Here is a 15619-nt window from a genome sequence, read left to right on the forward strand (position 1 = left end):
TGCCTGTGGCTTCCTCTAAACATCTTTTGGTGCCTCTGCAGGAATGGGAGGTCATGGGGCGTCATCGTTCACGTAGCCTAAACATCGTGGTTGCCTGGCGGCCCTTTGCTCCTGACTCTCCGCAGGGCAGTTTCCTTCCTTCTCCAGGCCTTTCCTGAGCGTGTGCCATGTGCCATTCCTGGCCCTGCTCTCGGTACAGATCAGTCTAAAACCCCAGGCCTGCCCACAGGCCCTGCGCCTTGGGGATCGGCCCAGAGGGGTGCTTCCAAGGGGGACCTGACTCGGGTTGGGCCAGCCAGAGGCACAGAAAGCGCCACTGTGGTCCGAGGCGGGCCGTGCTGGTGGGCTGTGCATGGAGGAGACGTCACTGGGCAGGGGAGCCCCTTCAAGGATCATCATGGCCCCCTGGTTTTCCAGCCTGTTTAAGGTTCCCGGTGCCTGCCTCGTCGGGCTTAGGTGGGGGCTCTTTCCTCGCCCTTGGCCTTCTCTTCAGAGAGGGCTGGGTCCGCTCGTGCCTGAAGAAAAGAGAGATTCGGGGGACCACTTTTGCCACGTTGGGATGGTTGAGGGTTCCACTGGACAGGTGCCCCGGGACGCCGTCAGACCCAGCAGAGTCCCAAACATGAATTGTTGGCGCAAGGCAGCGACGGCCTGCTTTGGACCATCGGAAGGTGACTTGGGCTGCTGTAGAAACGGGGAGAGCCCGGGATCGGGCCCCCTTAGGCAGTCCAGGTGAGTGAAGGGCAGGGGCCAGATGTGCGGGTGGAGCTGAGTTAGGTTGTGGGGAAGAGCCAGGGGTGACTTCTTCTGTTTTCGAACCCGAGTGCGTGGGAAGATGGTGGAATTAGGGAGACTTGAATGAATTCGTTCACGCGAAGGGGGGAGTACGTGTGTGGAGGGGGCCGTAGCCAGCCCTTGAGTGGTCCCCACATTCGGCTCCCATGACTTGGAGTACTTACTACTGCTGACCTGTATCCCCTGCCCTGTGGCCTAATTTTAAGCTTCTGGCCCCCAGCCCCTTTGACTCTGCTCAGTTTTCTTTCCTGTGCTGTGAGAGCTTTCTTCCTTATCAGCTCTAATTAAGTCAAGCTAAGGCCTCCCTGACTGACTCCGAGCCCTCTCGAGCCCTGGCCTCGGGTCCCCGGAGCTGGCCACACTGCATGGCGCTGCTTCAATTTGCTTTTGAGAGGGGAAGAGGGTGACTCGGGATCACCTCCCATTTCTGCCCGCGTGGCCGTGATAGGCGGTGGCCGGGCGTGGAAGACTCAGGGCTTCGCTGGGAGCTTAATCACGAGGGCGTGTTTTGGAGCCGGCAGCTCCCGGAGGGCCCAGAGGTAATGTTAAAGGGAGGATGAAGGCCACAGACCTTTCTGGTGAAGATTTCCGTCTCTTCACCCTCTCTCGGTCTGTTTCTTTGAGGGAATGGAGGGAGAAGAGGACGTACTTGGGGGAGGAGAGTCGCTCCTCTGCCCCCCTTGCCTCCCTTAGAGTCAATACTGTTATCAGTTCCTAGGCCGTTGGGTTAAGTGACTTGCCCAGGATCACACAGCTCGGACATAGGCGAGGCCACGTCGAACCAGGACCTCCTGTCTCCAGGCCTCCCTGGAGGCCCCTGAGTCACTCCGCTGCCCCCACACCGACTTCCTAGCGCAGTCACGTCTCGTGGTTGTGTCCGGCTCCCGGAGCTCCCGCCTCTGCCTAGTCCGAGTGGATGTGGAAGAGCGCAGTGCGGGGGGATTGGAGTCAGAGCGCCCCCGCTGGGACGGTCCGGACTTGTCCCAGCCAGGGCTGCTGCTGCGCTTCTGACGGGTCTCCTTCCTGTTGTCTCTGACTGTCCCATCCTCAGCGAAGCCTGGCCCAGCTCGACTGCAGAAGCGTCTGTGTGATCCCTCAGCGCAGGCCCGGCGCTCCTCTGGCCTCGGGGCCTCCGCTGGGCTGGGGCCCTGGAAGCCGGGACACAGACGCGTCCGCTCCTGCCAGCCTCCAGCTCTGTCCCCCGGAACAGTCGAGTGGAGACTCGGGGTTCGGGCCGCACACGCCACTGCCTTTGACTGGACAGGATTTGGGTTTTTCTTTTTGTTGGACTTGTTTTACTTTTGACGTGCTTAATCGATTCCTTTTATTCTTTCTCCCCATCTGCATGTTTGATTCCCCCCCGTATAGGCATGACGAGTATTCTGATGTCAGCCATTGGACTCCCTGTGTGTCTTACTCGTGCACCACAGCCTGCCAGCCCTCCTGCCTCCTGTATGCCCACTAAAAATCACAGCTCAGTCAAGAGACTGAGGAAAATGTCCATGAAAGGTAGTTGCTGTTCCCAAACGCTCTCTGGTCTCCGCTCCGTCTCCTCCCACGTCCTCCTGTCTTTGCTTATGCTCTTCTCTAATTTCCACGCAGCCTCTCTTGCCCTCCCTTTCTCCACTCCTGGCACTAGCCACGTGAGGCCCAGGGTGGCTCCCCGAGTGGAGCTGCCTTCTTGTGCCAGGGATGCCCACGCTTCAGAGCTTTTTGTAGGGAAGTTCGGATGGTGGGGCCTTGCTGTTTTCCGTTTTAGTGCCTGGAGCAGAGGCTCTGAGCTGGTGGTCCTGCCCCTCTTACCGTGGGATGTGTCTGTGATCAAGGTGGGCCTTTCTGGTGAGGAAGACGAAGGAGGACACCCACGCCAAACGTCCGTACTGCCCCAGAGGGGCACCGGGCACCACGCCTGTTCTGCGTGGCTGACGCTTCCGCTTCCTTGGAGACAGTGGACTTTCGGTGCGGGCGCCATTCTTAAAAGCCCTGGGGTGAAACAGAAAGAATCCGGGTCAGGAGCCTGTGGAGGACCCCGTCTGCCCCCCACAGCCCTCTGTGGGCCTTCCTCACTGGCCTCCTCCTTTCACCTTGGGAGAATGAAGGGGCTGGACAGGGAGGCCCTCATCTAAGATCTTGTGTTGTTTTAAGAAAACAGCTTAGAAGGTAAAATTGATGATGATGCGGATTAAGGTCCTTCAGAGTTTTTAGCGTGCTCTAAGTAGGTTTTCCCATTTGAGCCTCATGACAACTCTATGAAGTAGATGTTACTAGCCCCAGTTTTGAGATGAAGTGACTTGCCCAGGGTCACACAGATAGTGTCTGAGGCTGGATTGGAACCCAGACTTTTCTGACCCCCAAGTCTACTAGGCTGACTGTGGCACCAAGCCTTGTGCTCTGCCATTTTTCAGTAGGGAAAAACCAAAACATTGTTACGTAGTCAGCTGCAAGTGTGACTTCTGACTCATTTGGATAGTCGTTCCCAAGGCAGTGAATAGGGATCTTTGTGGACCAGCATGCCAGCGGTTCCCATCGTGCTTTTGCCCTGGGTGACAAACAGAACGGGGCAGGCAGTGGACTCTCCTTCCAGGACGAAAGCCCAAGGCAGTAAGGTGATTCTGGAAACTGGATTCTCTTGTCCGGGTCAGCCCTTTGTCCGGGGAGGGCTAGTTCTGAGATGGCCTGAGGGCACCATCATTCCGAGGACTGGGCCGGGGCACATCCGCCAGGGCCCTGGCACAGCCCCGGAGCTTTCCGGTAACTGGGCCTTTCTCGGCCTTCTTCTGTTCACATGGCCGCTGCCTGGGTTGCTTTTTTTTGCCTGTTGGCTCCCCCGTTAGAGTGTGAGCGTCTAGGGGGCAGACTATGGGATTTGCCTTTCTTGGCCTCCAGACCTTAGCACGGTGCCTGATAATCACGAGGTGCTTTTGATGCTCTAAACCCTGCCCGCTCGGGGTTCCCACAAACTCGGGTTCAGTGCTGGTGACAGCCCCAGAGTGTCCATGTCTGCTACTGCCTGGCCAGTCAGGGGAAATAATCTATTGCGTGTGTAGTTTGGGTTTCGGTTACCCAAACTGAAGGGCCTAACAGGGCCTCCAGCCCTTTCCTGGACAAGCATTGAGGTAGGGGTAGCAACGCGTACTAGGTATAGGACAGCCTTTAGTCTACAGCCCAGAAAATGCAGAAGCCGAAGAGAACTCACACGTGCCCGTAAACACATACAGAAAACATGAAACGCTCTCAGCTTGGAAGAAATTGATGCAACTAGTCCACTTTTCCATACCAGAAAACTCTGTGCCCCGGAACTGTGAATGGGGAAAGATGCTTGCTGGAAGCCCACCTGGCCATTTGAATCGGAGCGTCCATTGCAGGGAACCTCCAGAATCATTGAACACATGTGCCCCGTCCTCATTCACTAAATCCTGGGGTCAGAGTGAACTGTCACCACTAACAGGGTGTCCGCGAGTACTCGCCTTTCTGGGCCTCCGTCCTCGTCCGCTTTATGGCCAAGGGCGAAGCGTTCTGCCCCCGCAGACAGCGCCTGAGCACCGGCCTACAGATCTCACCGTGAGGTTCATTCGGGCACCCACAGCCCAGGGGGCCTCCCCTCGCCCCCCCTCTGGTCAGCTGGTGGGAGGGGGAGGTTGGCCACGTCCTCCGCTCGAGCCTCATGAATGAAGGATCACCAGGGGCAGCCTAGAAGGCCCTGCACAAGCTGCCCCCAGCCGTCATTCCGAACATCTGCATGCGGGGCTCCCCAGCCTCCTCCTGGCTCCCTTGGTTGTCTTGGCCTTCTGGAATTGCTGTTGTTGGCCTTGGGGCTAGTTGGAGTGATCGGCAGCATTCGTTTATAATTGATTGGGTGATAGTAGAGAACTGGGGCCAGTGGGCGCCCTATCGGCTTGGTAGTCAGAACCCGGGTTCCCATCGAGCTCTACAGTTGTCTGTGGGCAAGTCACACAACATCCGGGCCTGCGTTTCCTCATTTTTAAAGTGAGGCGCTTGGGCAAAATCCGTGATCCTGCGGAGTGCCGTTATGCTGTCTGCAAGGAATTAAGTCATCATCGGCTTGATTCGATAGTAGGGAGCAGAGTCGCGGCTCCCTCGGCATCTACCTGAGCCTCATAGGGGAAAGGCCCAGGGGTGCTTGGTTAATCTAGGCCATTGTCAAGCCTGCAGCCTCCCAGACATCTTTAGAGATCGTCATCTTTTCTTCATCAGCATATCGTCCCCAGCACACAGAATAATCTCTTACAACAAAGAATAAAGGGGGCAAAGAAAAAATTGAAGCCAAAGTATACCCATGAACAGAATCCCAGAGCTGCAGTTTCTTACCCGTAATTTCTTTCTGTTAAGGAGGGAAGTAGGTCCTTCTCAGCTCTTTTGGGGGTCAAACATGGTCATAATTTCACAGAATTCAGTTTTTCCCCCCAACAATTATTAAGAGTTTGTTACATTCCAGATATGTGGTCACAAAATGAAATGACCCTGTCCTCACAGAGCTACATTCCACTGGTGCTCCTTGAAGCATTGTTGTCCCCCTTGCCTAGGATGAAAAACAAGAATCTTGTAATGGGGAGTATAAATAATAGGGAACAGAAGTGATGGTGAATTTTTAAGCTACTCCTTGTTCGTGGAGTAGAGCTAAGAGGAATGCCTGGTGATGGATTCCAGGAAGGTCTCATTTTTCTCTTGATTGCTGAGCCTGGGAAGGCCGCTGAATGACATCAGAAGGCTTGTTCTGATTCCTTTCGAAACCCAGGAACCTGGGTGTCTGTTTCTCCCAGTACAGCTTCCCCAGGGCAAGAAGTCTCCCAGGAGAAAAGTGCATCTTGGGAAGATTGCTTTTTATTTGTGTGGGAGACACAGTCCTGATGTTCCTGACTCTTCCCACCTGCTTCTACCAGGGCCTTTCCCATAGAGGTTGCTCCATGTTGGGGGCAGAGGAGCCTCCCCGTAGAAGGCTAGATGGGGGGTCAAAATCTTGGATTCAGACCAAGAGGAGCCATTTACCTCTTGAGCCTCAATTTCTCCATTGAGTAAACTAAATCCACAGTTCTGGTTCCCACTCCCACTTACCAACCATAGTTTGCCGCCATCTTGGGAACATCTGGGCACCATTCCATTCTTGGATTCCATCACAATTACGTTTCATTAACATGTAAGCCTCTTAGGGTTTTCCTTTGGTTTAGGCCCCAATTCCCAGCTCTGCGATGATCTCCAGGGGGCTCCATCCTGGGCTTGCTCTGTCTTCATGCCAGCAGGGCCTTCTCTTTCTCTGCACCTCAGCTCCTTGGGATTTTTGCTGGCCTGCTGTACAGAGGGGACATCAGTCTGTACTCTTTCTGCCCAATGACTGCTTCCAGTTCACTCATTCTCTGGACATTCTCTTTTCAGTTAATAAGCATTTATTTTCTCACTCCTCCAATGGGGAAAAAAAAGAAAAACCCTTGTCAGAAATAGGCCTACTGTGTGAAACAGATTCCTTACTTGGCCATGCCCAGAAGATCTCTTATTCTTTTTTTTTTTAAACCCTCACCTTCCATCTTGGAATTAATACTGTGCATTAGCTCCAAGGAAGAAGAGTGGTCAGTGCTAGGCAATAGGGGTCAAGTGCCTTGCCCAGGGTCACCCAGCTAGGAGGTGTGTGAAGGAAGATTTGAACCCAGGACCTCCCCATCTCTAGGCCTGGCTCTCAACCTACTGAGCTACCCAGCTGCCCCCTAGATCTCTTATTCTGCACCCTCTTTTACGGATCCGAGTTCTGGAGCTTCCCGGCAGGAAAAGGCACTCCTGTCCCTCTCACTTCCCGGCAGGAAGGGGCACTCCTGGCGCTCTCACTTCCCGGCAGGAAGGGGCACTCCTGGCGCTCTCACTTCCCGGCAGGAAGGGGCACTCCTGTCGCTCTCACTTCCCGGCAGGAAGGGGCACTCCTGTCGCTCTCACTTCCCGGCAGGAAGGGGCACTCCTGTCGCTCTCACTTCCCGGCAGGAAGGGGCACTCCTGGCGCTCTCACTTCCCGGCAGGAAGGGGCACTCCTGGCGCTCTCACTTCCCGGCAGGAAGGGGCACTCCTGGCGCTCTCACTTCCCGGCAGGAAGGGGCACTCCTGTCGCTCTCACTTCCCGGCAGGAAGGGGCACTCCTGTCCCTCACTTTAGAGAGCCTCCTCAGGGCTTCCACACGGGAACTCTGAGAGACAGACGGATTGGACTGGCGAGAACCCTGTTGGGGAGCTTCTGATCCAAGCCCGCTCCTCGGCCTTCTTGCCCTCCGGCCTTTGCTCTTGGTTCTAGGCTCCATTTTGGCCTGCACTCACAGGGATGTTTAGCCCGTGGAAAGGGCTGCTTCTGCTTGGCCCCAGGGCCTGGACGAAGAGTAACCGGTACAAGTTACTCAGCTTCCAAGTAAAGCGTGGCTTGGACTCAGGCCTTCACGCTCCTACAGAAAGCCACAGGCAGACGAGTGCTGGGGCGGCCTCCGGGGCTGGGCCAGGAAGGTCTGGGGGGCCCCAGGTGGGAGGCCGGGGGAGATGCAGCGGATGGAGCTCCGCAGGTTTGGCCGTTCCCTCTGGCCGCGCGGCCCTGCCAGAGGCCGGTTCTAGGGTGCCCAGGAGGGCTGAGCGGGGGGCGCGGGCTCTGGGCTGCTCTCAGCTGTCGCTGCCTTCTCTTCTTGCCCCCCGAGGGTTAGACACCGTGCATGGGAACAACTGCTCTCCGGCCTGTCCTGCCTGGGACCTCTTGGAATGCAGCTCCTCTGTGTTGTCCATTAACCTTCTTCAGTTTAAGCCCTTTTAACTGATTTTTTCCCTGGCAGCTTGGACTCTCTCACTCGCTCTTCTCCCTCTGGCCTCCGCGCTTTCCTCTGTCCGTCGGTCCGTCCTGGCCTTTAGGGAACGCTGAGCTCTTCCTCTCTCGGGCCTTTTCTTCCAGATGCAGAATCCCGGGAGCCTGAGCACGTGCTTCAGACCTACTCGGAGGAGCTGAAGACCCCGCCTGACGAGGTGAGCCCGGGGCCGGCGGGCGCGTCTCCGGAGGGGCCCGAGGGAGGCGCCTGGAGCTCGGGGCACGCTCGCCGTTGCCGGCGTAGCCACGGGGAATCCAAGGGAGCACCCAGGTGTCCGGGCGTCTCCGAACCCGGGCCACCAGCCACCAGCCGGACAGACCCCTCCGCCTCCCCCGCAGGGCCTCTCGGTCCATTTCGTTTCTTGGGTCTCCGAGGGCTGCGCCACCCCTTGGCAGCACCTGTCCTACTCGGCCCTGGAAGCTGGGCCGGCCGGGGGGCCCCTGCCTGGGGATGTCGGGCTCTCCCTGGGTTTCCTTTGTCTGGCTCCTCCCTCCCTCCCCGACAAGCCCGCGCTCCCCGGTGTTCCCTCTGTCCTGATGGCCTTCCCCTCCGCTGCCTGCAGGACTGCATCATCTGCATGGAGAAACTGTCCACCACCTCTGGGTACAGCGACGTGATCGAGAGCAAGAAGATCGGGCCCGACACCGTGGGGAGGCTCGTCAAGTGCAGCCACGCCTTCCACCTGCTCTGCGTGCTGGCCATGTACCGGACGGGCAACAAGGTGGGCGCGGCTGGCCCTGCCCTGCCAGGGGCGCTGTTGGAGGCTTTCCCGTTGGTGCTAGGCAGCACCCAGGTTTGGGAGCCAGGCAGCCGCCCGCCTGGCTCCGGCAGACCCGAGGCCCACCCGGACCCTTTTGGCCGGGGCTGGTCACGAGCAAGGCCCCTGCTCCGTCCCCTCCCATAGTCTTCGTCCTGGTGCGGGCCAGCCTCACGGCTTCACGCCCGAGACTCGGGAGTACCCACAGCCCTCTTGTTCCCCATTTGCCCTAGGACGGAAGCCTCCAGTGCCCTTCCTGTAAGACGATCTACGGGGAGAAAACTGGCACTCAGCCCAAAGGAAAGATGGAGTTTGCCGTCTTCAAGGCCTCCCTTCCTGGGCATGAAGACTGTGGGACGATAGAGATCATCTACAACATCCCTCGAGGAATCCAGGTAACGGGGCCAGCGCGGGCTCTCCCCGGTGGTCTGTCGAGAGGGCCTGGGCAGCCAGGGCGGTGGGGAGCCCCCGGCCCAGTGGGGCAGGATGGGGCACCCACTCGCGGCCCACCATGACTTCAGCGTGCGGGTTGCCCTCGACCCGCAGCAACAGGATTTCCGGGTGAATCCAGCCAATATTTCCTGAAGGTGCCGAAGGAGAAACCAGAAATTGGGGAGAGCCCTTGCCTTGGGGGAATACTTAGTCACGAGGCAAGAGGAGAGCCCTCCAGAAGGCCAATGGGAAGCAAAATTGGGTCTGGGGAGGAGCTCGGAGGGAGGCCTTGGAAGAGGGCAGCTCCCTCGGGGGGAGTTTGGGGGCTTGTCCTTGGCACACAGTTGGTGCTTAATATTTGTACTGAGCAACCACAGAAGTATCTTAGAGAAGGGGGTTGTGGGGGTTGGAGGGGCCTCTTTGGTATTGTGCTAGCGGCTGAAAGGCCAGGCAGGCCCAGCCTGGGGAGCATGTGGCCTTTCCTTGGCCCTTGGAGCATTCATTTCCACAGTACCCTGAGCTCCGGGGCATTGCCGTGGGGCACAGCCCGGGCAGGCCCTGGATTCGAGGATGAACCGCCCTTGTACCCGCTTTGTTTGCCCTGAGATCGAGGGTTCAGCCTTCAAGCCGGTGCTTTCCTGTTGCAGGGTCCAGAGCATCCGAATCCCGGAAAGCCGTTCACAGCCAGAGGATTTCCCCGTCACTGCTATCTCCCTGATAATGCCCAGGGCCGAAAGGTAAAGAAAGGCCTTCTGCTCTGGATGGAGGGGGTGCGATTCCTGAAGGTACAGGCCCGGCGGGCACAGCCCCGGGACCTGGGCGCTTGCCTTCTGCCCCGACCCGCCTCATCCTCCAGCCCTCACACCTCCGAGGGCTTGGACTGTGGCTCGGCGGAGCGGAGATCCTCTTCCTGGAGTGGGAAGGATGCTGGGCTCTCCAGGAGGGCGGCCCCCGGGCTCGGGGGAGCCAGGAGCGGCGCTGCGCCTCTTTGGGCCGGGTCTTCTTAAGCTTAAGCCGGGGATAGCACCCAGCATCCGAGGCCGAGTCCAGACCAGGCGCCTCCCTGCCCAGGTCCAAGCCCAGCCTGGCTCCTGCTGGACGCCTCCCCTGGGCTGCCTGGGGCGGGGAGGTTTGTCAGTGAGCACTTGTAGGGACTCGGAGCCTTTCTGGAGGTTTTAGCTTCGATTCTTCCCCCGGAAGGTTGAAGATGCTCTTCGTCCTGAGCAGTCTAGAGGGATGCTTTAACATCCGGCCCGCTGGCCCCGCCCCCGGGTCACAGCTGATAGTAACACACTTGATGTCACGCTCAGATTTAGGCCCCTTTCGATGGCGGCCCTATTGAAGAGAGAAAGCGCGCTCAGCCCACTGGGCGCTAAGAACCTCGTGCTTGTGACGGGGAGAGGGGCTGTCTGGAGGGTCCCCCCGCTGGGGGGGCCAGGTCTAGAGCAAGCCAGAGCCCTGCTTTTGTGCGGCGAGTGCGTTCCCCACACCCGCTGGCCTGCGCGGTGCCCGGCTTCCCCCATCAGTCCCCCCCCCAGATCGCTTGGCGCACCCCACCCGGAGGGCCTTTCTCCTCCCGGCCCCTGAGGAGCTCCCGAGCCTCGCTCGCCCTCTTTCCTCCTTACCTTCTTGTGTCTCGTACGCCCCTCGGGGTCCTGCCGTCTACGCTCAGCTGGAGCTTTCCGTGTAAATGTGAGTGCTGCCTGGAGCCTGGTGTAGGTTCTGCTCCGGACACTCCCCTGGGCAAGGCCCGGAATGTCTGAGCCTCGGCTTTCGTCTCTATAAAATGGAAATGATGCTATCACTCGCGAGACTCACGCAGTCAGCAAACCTTGTCTTCTCGGCGAAGTTAGGGTCCTTTCCTTCACTTCTATCCTCACCATTCAACTTTCTCAGCTTCTTAGAAATTACCTTCCTAGTATCAATGCTAAGGCAGAAGGGCAAAGTCTGGGTCATGGGGTTTAGGTGACTTGCCCAGGGTCACCCTGCTAGGAAGTATCTGAGGTCACATTTGAACCCAGGACCTCCTTCTCCAGGCCTGGCACTCTATTCGCTGTGCCAGCTAGCTCCCTTCCTCACTCCCTGCTCCCTCTTGAGGGATCCACACTCTTCAGCAGCAGGTTAAGGACTTTGTTCCTTTTTCCCTCTCTCTTGCCTAGGTTTTGGAACTCCTCAAGGTGGCCTGGAAGAGGCGCCTCATCTTCACAGTGGGGACGTCCAGCACCACAGGGGAGACAGACACAGTGGTGTGGAATGAGATCCACCACAAAACCGAGATGGGCCACAACGTGACTGGCCATGGCTACCCTGACCCCAACTACCTGGACAACGTGCTGGCTGAGCTGGCTGCCCAGGGAGTGACCGAAGACTGTCTGGTCCAGTGACTGGGATGCCCAGGAGCCCCCAGGACCGAGATGTTCGCCCAGTGGCCAAGGCTCTCCCTCAGAGAGCTGCTCTGCCCCAGGGAAGGACCCACTCTTGCTGTCTAGCTCGCGCCGCCTTACATCCCCATCTCATCCCTCATCCTGTTTGGAGCAATAATGCACTGGGGGGGTGGCCACTGATCACACAGTCGGTCCACAGGTCGTTTTTATCTAAGGTCTCAATATTTTTCCATGACATGGATGCCGAACGCCCAGGGTATCTCGCTACACTGGATGCCTGGAATTTTTTCTAGTTTGCACATCTTGACTTCTTCTCCTCGATCTGTCCACAGAAAAGGCCATAAGCCTGGGTAGTCGTCTGGCGGGTCCGAAAGATGCAGCTACCTCGATTCCTCCAGACCCGTTCTGTCTTCGGGCTGTGGTTGGCTCCAGATTGGTGGTGCCTGCAGATCCAAGATGGCGGGCGTCCTTCAAGGGGATGACCTCTTGCCCACCCCTTTGATGGGCTCTGGGTCAGCCCTTCCTTCATACCTCACTGCTGGTTTTAGGAATTTCTATACTTTTTTTTTCTGGCAATAAACTCAAAATACTGATAACCACTTGGTTCTGTTATTCTTATATGGGCACGTGTACTTCTTTATGGCTGTTCTCTAAGCTAAAATCCCAAGAGCATAGGGCAGGGTGTAGGTTTCAGGGTGGGAAAGAGGAGAAGACAAAATGAGCTCAGCTCACCTCAGGAGGGGCCACGATGCTGCTTCTTCACAAACTTGAGCTGCCCCTCTGATCCCAACATCTTTCCCCACTGCCCATACAGCTGGCTTCCTGTATTTGACTCTTATGATGGCTGAACCTACCCACTCTTTTCTTCAAGACCAAGCCATTCTCTTGTCCTGTACCCATTCTCTGACCTACTCTAAGAGCCAGGTGTAGAGTTGTAGAAGTTTGCCCACCTCCCTCTGTATGGTCTTAAGCATTTCCCTCTGTGGAAACAGTACCATTTCAAGCCTAGGTGGAAGGATCAAAAAGCTGAGATGGCTCCTATTCATTCATATCACATTTTTCATTTGGGGTATAGAATCCTATTTTATAGGAAGTAGATAGAAGTAGAAGGGTAATAAGAAGGAGTGGTGGTGGATAGGGGAGTACTATAAGGGAGGGAGGTGGGGGGGGTTATTAAAAGCAAAATACTTGTTTGGAAGGACTGAAAGAAGAAAGGGCAGGATTAAAAGGGGGAAATGAGTTGGAGGGTAATAACTGAATGTGGATGGCCTGGACTCACCCATAAAATGGAAGTGGATAACAGTGGATTACAAAACAATCTTATGATATGTTTACAGAAAACACAGGCAGGTAGACACAGAATCAAGGTAAGGAGATAGAGAATCTATTGGGATTCAACTGAGAAAGAAAAGCAGCAGTAGCAATCATGATCTCAGACAAAGCAAAAATAGACTTGATTAAAAGAAATGAAGGTAATTACATTTTGATAAAAGGTAGTATAGGTAATGAAGTAATAAAAGGATTTAATAGAGATGCACCAAATGGAATAGCCTCCATGTTTTTAAAGGAGAAACTATAGGAGTGTTAGAAGGAAATAATAAAACTATATTAGTGGGGGATCTCAACTTTTCCCCTCTCAGGATTAGATTAACCAAAAATAAACAAGAAAGAAGGAAAAGAAGTGAATTAAATTTTAGAAAAGTTAAATTTAATAGATATCTAGAAACAATTAAATGGGGATAAAAAAATCTTTTTGCCAGCATATGGTATATATATTAAAGTTGACTATGTTATGTACCAGGGCATAAAAACTTTGTACAGAAAAGCAGAAACAAGTGCAATCTTTTCAGATCATAATGCAATAAAAGTTATAATCAATAAGGGTTCATGGAGAAATTTAAAATTAATTGGAAACTAAACCTAATTTTTCAAAAGGGATGGGTCAAAGATCGAGCTTTAGAAACAATGATTTCATTAAAGAGAAGTCAACATATCAAAATTTATGGGATATAGCCAAAACAATGGGGGAAGTTTTATATTCCTGAATGTTTGTCAGCCAAAGAGAAAAAGCAGATTAATGAATTGGGCATGCCACTAAAAGAAAATATAAAAAGTACAAAATTTAAATCCCCAATTAAAAACTTAAGTTGGAAATTCTAAATAAGGAGAAATGAATAAAATTGTAAGTAAGAGAACTATTGGAATTAATAAATAGGACTAGGAGTTGGTTTTACGAAAAAAATAGGGCATTGGTTAATTTGATTAAAAAAGGAAAGAAGAAAATCACATTATCAGTACCAAAAATGAAAAGGGCAGATTCACCTACAATGAAGACAAAATTAAAGCAATCATTAGGAGCTATTTTGCCCAATTATATGACAATAAACCTGGCAATCTAGGTGAAATGGATGAATATTTACAAAAATACAAATTACCCAGATTAACAAAAGAGGAAATAGAATACTTACTCCCATTTCAGAAAAAAGAAATTGAATAAGCTATCAATAAACTCACTTAGAAAAAATCCCCAGGACCACTGGCTGGAGCTAGGTCTGACTTGTTTGGTAGGATAAACAAGTGAGCAAACCAAAGGGCCTTCGTCCCTCTTGCTCCCCATCTTCCTGAGTCTAGGATACAGAATGTCCCTGGATACACATTCCATTACACTCTGCCCTCAGCACCCCTGTGTGCCAAGCTTCTTGCTGTACTCCCTTGTGATTCACATACAAAGAGACAGACAGGCTATAGATACAGGGGCATTTGGAGAGGTCATACTGGACAGGATAAGGACTGACAGCATGCCAGCTGAGGACTGGCTTGAGAGTTTGACACTGACCTAGGGCAAACCTCCAAGGCCGAGCTTCTCATCTGGAAAATGGGCCCAATGCTACAAACAGTTTTGTAAACTGGACCAATAGGCAAGCCTGTCCCTTCTCTGCTGGCCAATGTCTTCAAGTCTAACCATTGATGTTATAGTGAGAACCAGTCATGGGTACCTGTCAAGAGATTTAACTAAAGGCTAATAAATGAGTGGTCATTTAGTTAACACCTAGGGATACAAAGAAAATCAAATAGCCCCTGTCCATTCAAGTGGGGGAAACAATAGATATAGGTAGATAGGTTGGTAGGTAGGTATGGAATAAATTATATATATATGGAGGAAACTCTGTGGATAGACAGGGTCTTACAATCTGGCCTCAGACACTTCCTAGCTGTGTGACCCTGGGCAAGTCACTTAACCCCCATTGCCATTCTATTGTTTCTAAGACAGATTTGATTCTAAGATAGAAGATGAGGGTTTTAATTATATTTTAGATGTAATATGAATGGTGGTTTGGGGAAGAAGGGAGGAAACTGACCACATCCTTTCATAGACTGTCACCTGGGAGGGAATCAAAATATCTCACCTGACCTCCTCATCCTACAAATGAGGAAACAGGCCAGAAGGCTTATTACTTGCCCCAGATCATAGCTAGCAAGTGATAGTCAATCCTTTGTTGGGCAGGAGCGGGGGGTACAGGGGTGATGGACCTTGAGAAGGATTTGAGCCGGGAAAGGTCAAAGAAACTGTTGTGATGTTTGGAAGAGCTTTGGATTTGGGAAGAAAGTAGGAAAGTCCTATAGCTGATCTTGGGGTATTCTAAGTATGGCGAAGATGACGTGATCACATCTACTTTAAGAAAATCTCATGTCCAAAGATGGAGCCCATGTTGGAGGGTCTGTGGAAAGTCAGGCTCAGGGAATGCTCTGCAGTTGTGGTCCAATCATTTTCCAATCCATTTGGAATTATGCTAAGAAAGTGACTAAAATGTCCATTTCCTTTGACCTTGAAATTCCACTGCTAGTTCAGGGAAGTCAGTGGGCAAAAAATCCAAGACATCATATATACACAAATATTTCTTTTGTGGAAAAGGTCCAGAGACAAAGTAGATACCCACCAGTAGGAGAATGATAAAACAATTTGTGGTACATGGATATAATGTGATATTATTGTCTTATAAGCAATGGTAAATACAAACAAGCTGGTGCCAGAACAGGGAAAAATAACATACTCAACCACCACAACACAGATGGACAGAAATACCAAAACAATGGAAAGCAAATGCAGAAAATACAACAACTCTGAGATCCAAAGAAGACATAAAACAAGGGGCCCCCTTTGTCCTTTTGAAGAGGTGGGAGACTGAAGGTGGAACACTGCATATACTGTTGGGTCTTTCTGATATGTAGGTAAGTTTTGTGTGGCTGTTCACCCTCCCCCCCCCCATTTTTGCCATTTTTTAAAATAAGGGAATGATCTCGGGTCGAGAAGCTGGGGGGATACATTGGGAAGTACAGATTATGTAAAAATAAAAAAAGATATTAATAAAAATGATTTTTTAAAAAAGGTGAAGAGATAATGAGGGAAATTGT

The 15619-nt window shown here is 53.2% G+C and overlaps 1 protein-coding gene across 4 annotated transcripts in view; it reads left to right on the forward strand.

Moving 5' to 3' along the window:
- The window catches only part of DTX2 (deltex E3 ubiquitin ligase 2), a 46943-nt gene extending 35141 nt beyond the window's left edge, over positions 1-11802 (forward strand). For 2 of the 4 annotated variants that reach the window (XM_007485983.3, XM_007485982.3), the window contains exons 5-10: positions 2164-2304; positions 7720-7790; positions 8196-8354; positions 8624-8785; positions 9470-9559; positions 10982-11802. In XM_007485983.3, coding sequence (XP_007486045.1) covers positions 2164-2304; positions 7720-7790; positions 8196-8354; positions 8624-8785; positions 9470-9559; positions 10982-11206 — 848 coding nt within the window. In that variant the 3' untranslated portion in view covers positions 11207-11802. The remainder of the gene's footprint in view (positions 1-2163; positions 2305-7719; positions 7791-8195; positions 8355-8623; positions 8786-9469; positions 9560-10981) is intronic. The other 2 variants (XM_007485984.3, XM_056819798.1) reach the window with 1 other exon arrangement.
- Positions 11803-15619: the final 3817 nt, after the last annotated feature.

This window comes from Monodelphis domestica, chromosome 2 (genome assembly GCF_027887165.1).
Source record: "Monodelphis domestica isolate mMonDom1 chromosome 2, mMonDom1.pri, whole genome shotgun sequence".
NCBI lineage: Eukaryota > Metazoa > Chordata > Mammalia > Didelphimorphia > Didelphidae > Monodelphis > Monodelphis domestica.